This window comes from Arachis ipaensis, chromosome B10, assembly GCF_000816755.2.
Source record: "Arachis ipaensis cultivar K30076 chromosome B10, Araip1.1, whole genome shotgun sequence".
Taxonomy (NCBI): Eukaryota; Viridiplantae; Streptophyta; class Magnoliopsida; order Fabales; family Fabaceae; genus Arachis; species Arachis ipaensis.
In genome coordinates this window covers 129,440,578-129,441,644 of record NC_029794.2, presented here as the reverse complement: position 1 = coordinate 129,441,644, position 1,067 = coordinate 129,440,578, and the positions used below count along the sequence as shown (strand labels likewise).

The window sequence follows — 1,067 nt, the reverse complement described above, 5'->3', positions numbered from 1 at the left end:
ATCAACACTTCTTTCCCTTTGCCGGAAACATTCTTGTCCCTCTTCACCCCGGTAACTTCCCTTACATTCTCTACTCCGATGGTGACTCTGTTTCTTTCACTGTGGCCGAGTCCCATGAAGATTTTAACAACTTTGTCGCTAATGCTCCAACACATCTTAGAGACCTTAACCTTCTTGCTCCGGTCTTTCCTTCTCCGCTTACAACACAAGACGGTGGAAAGTTGCTTCCTCTAATGGCGGTTCAGGTCAGCAACGAATCAAAACATTCAGCTCATTTTTAAAAAATATCTTATATTTTAAATTTTAAGTACTAAATTTTACGAAAATACATACTTCATATGCAATTATGCTGATCAGCATCAGCCGCTCCTTACGATTTGATATTTAAAAATTCAAAAATATTATGAGACACTAAAATTAAGAGAAAATTTCACTTTTTTTTTTTTGCGAAATGTTAAAATGACATTATCTTCTCATCTCTTTAATCAATTTTAAATTTTTTGTGTTAACTAATGTTAATTTTATCCATTTTTCAAAAAAAAAAAATTACTTTTTACAAAAATACCTCTTAGTAAAAATTTTATTTTTTTTGTCATTAAATTTTGCTTACCAAAATATCGTTTAATTACTTATTTTTTATTGATTAAATTGTATTTTTAAAAAAAATTTAATAATTAAATTATTTTTTTCTAAAATACCCTTCAATAATTTTTTAATTATTAAATTATAATTTTACCAAAATTTTTGTTAACAATTTTTTTTATATTTTACTATTAATTTTTCGATATCTATATATTCTAAAATTAATTATTAATGTATTTATGTATAAATATATGGATAGTTTAATTTATTTTTAGAGGAATGCTAGGGGGCAGCAATTTTGGTATTTTGTAAACATCAATTGGCCATCAATAGTGTTTTGAATGGTGTGAGATTACATCTAATGGTGGACAATCGCTCACTTTTGTTTTGATGGTTAAGTGCTGGCCAGAAAACACAAAAGTTGCTGGCCCTTAGACTTTTCCTTATTTTTAATGTATATTTATATTTATAATTATTTTTAGTGA

At 27.1% G+C, this 1,067-nt stretch overlaps 1 protein-coding gene across 1 annotated transcript in view; it reads left to right on the top strand.

Moving 5' to 3' along the window:
• LOC107623148 (coumaroyl-CoA:anthocyanidin 3-O-glucoside-6''-O-coumaroyltransferase 1) overlaps nt 1–1,067 on the top strand; it is a gene marked incomplete in the record, with an annotated part of 7,783 nt that overhangs the window by 280 nt on the left and 6,436 nt on the right. Inside the window, 1 exon segment of the mRNA XM_016325306.2 lies at nt 2–245. Coding sequence (XP_016180792.1) covers nt 2–245 — 244 coding nt within the window.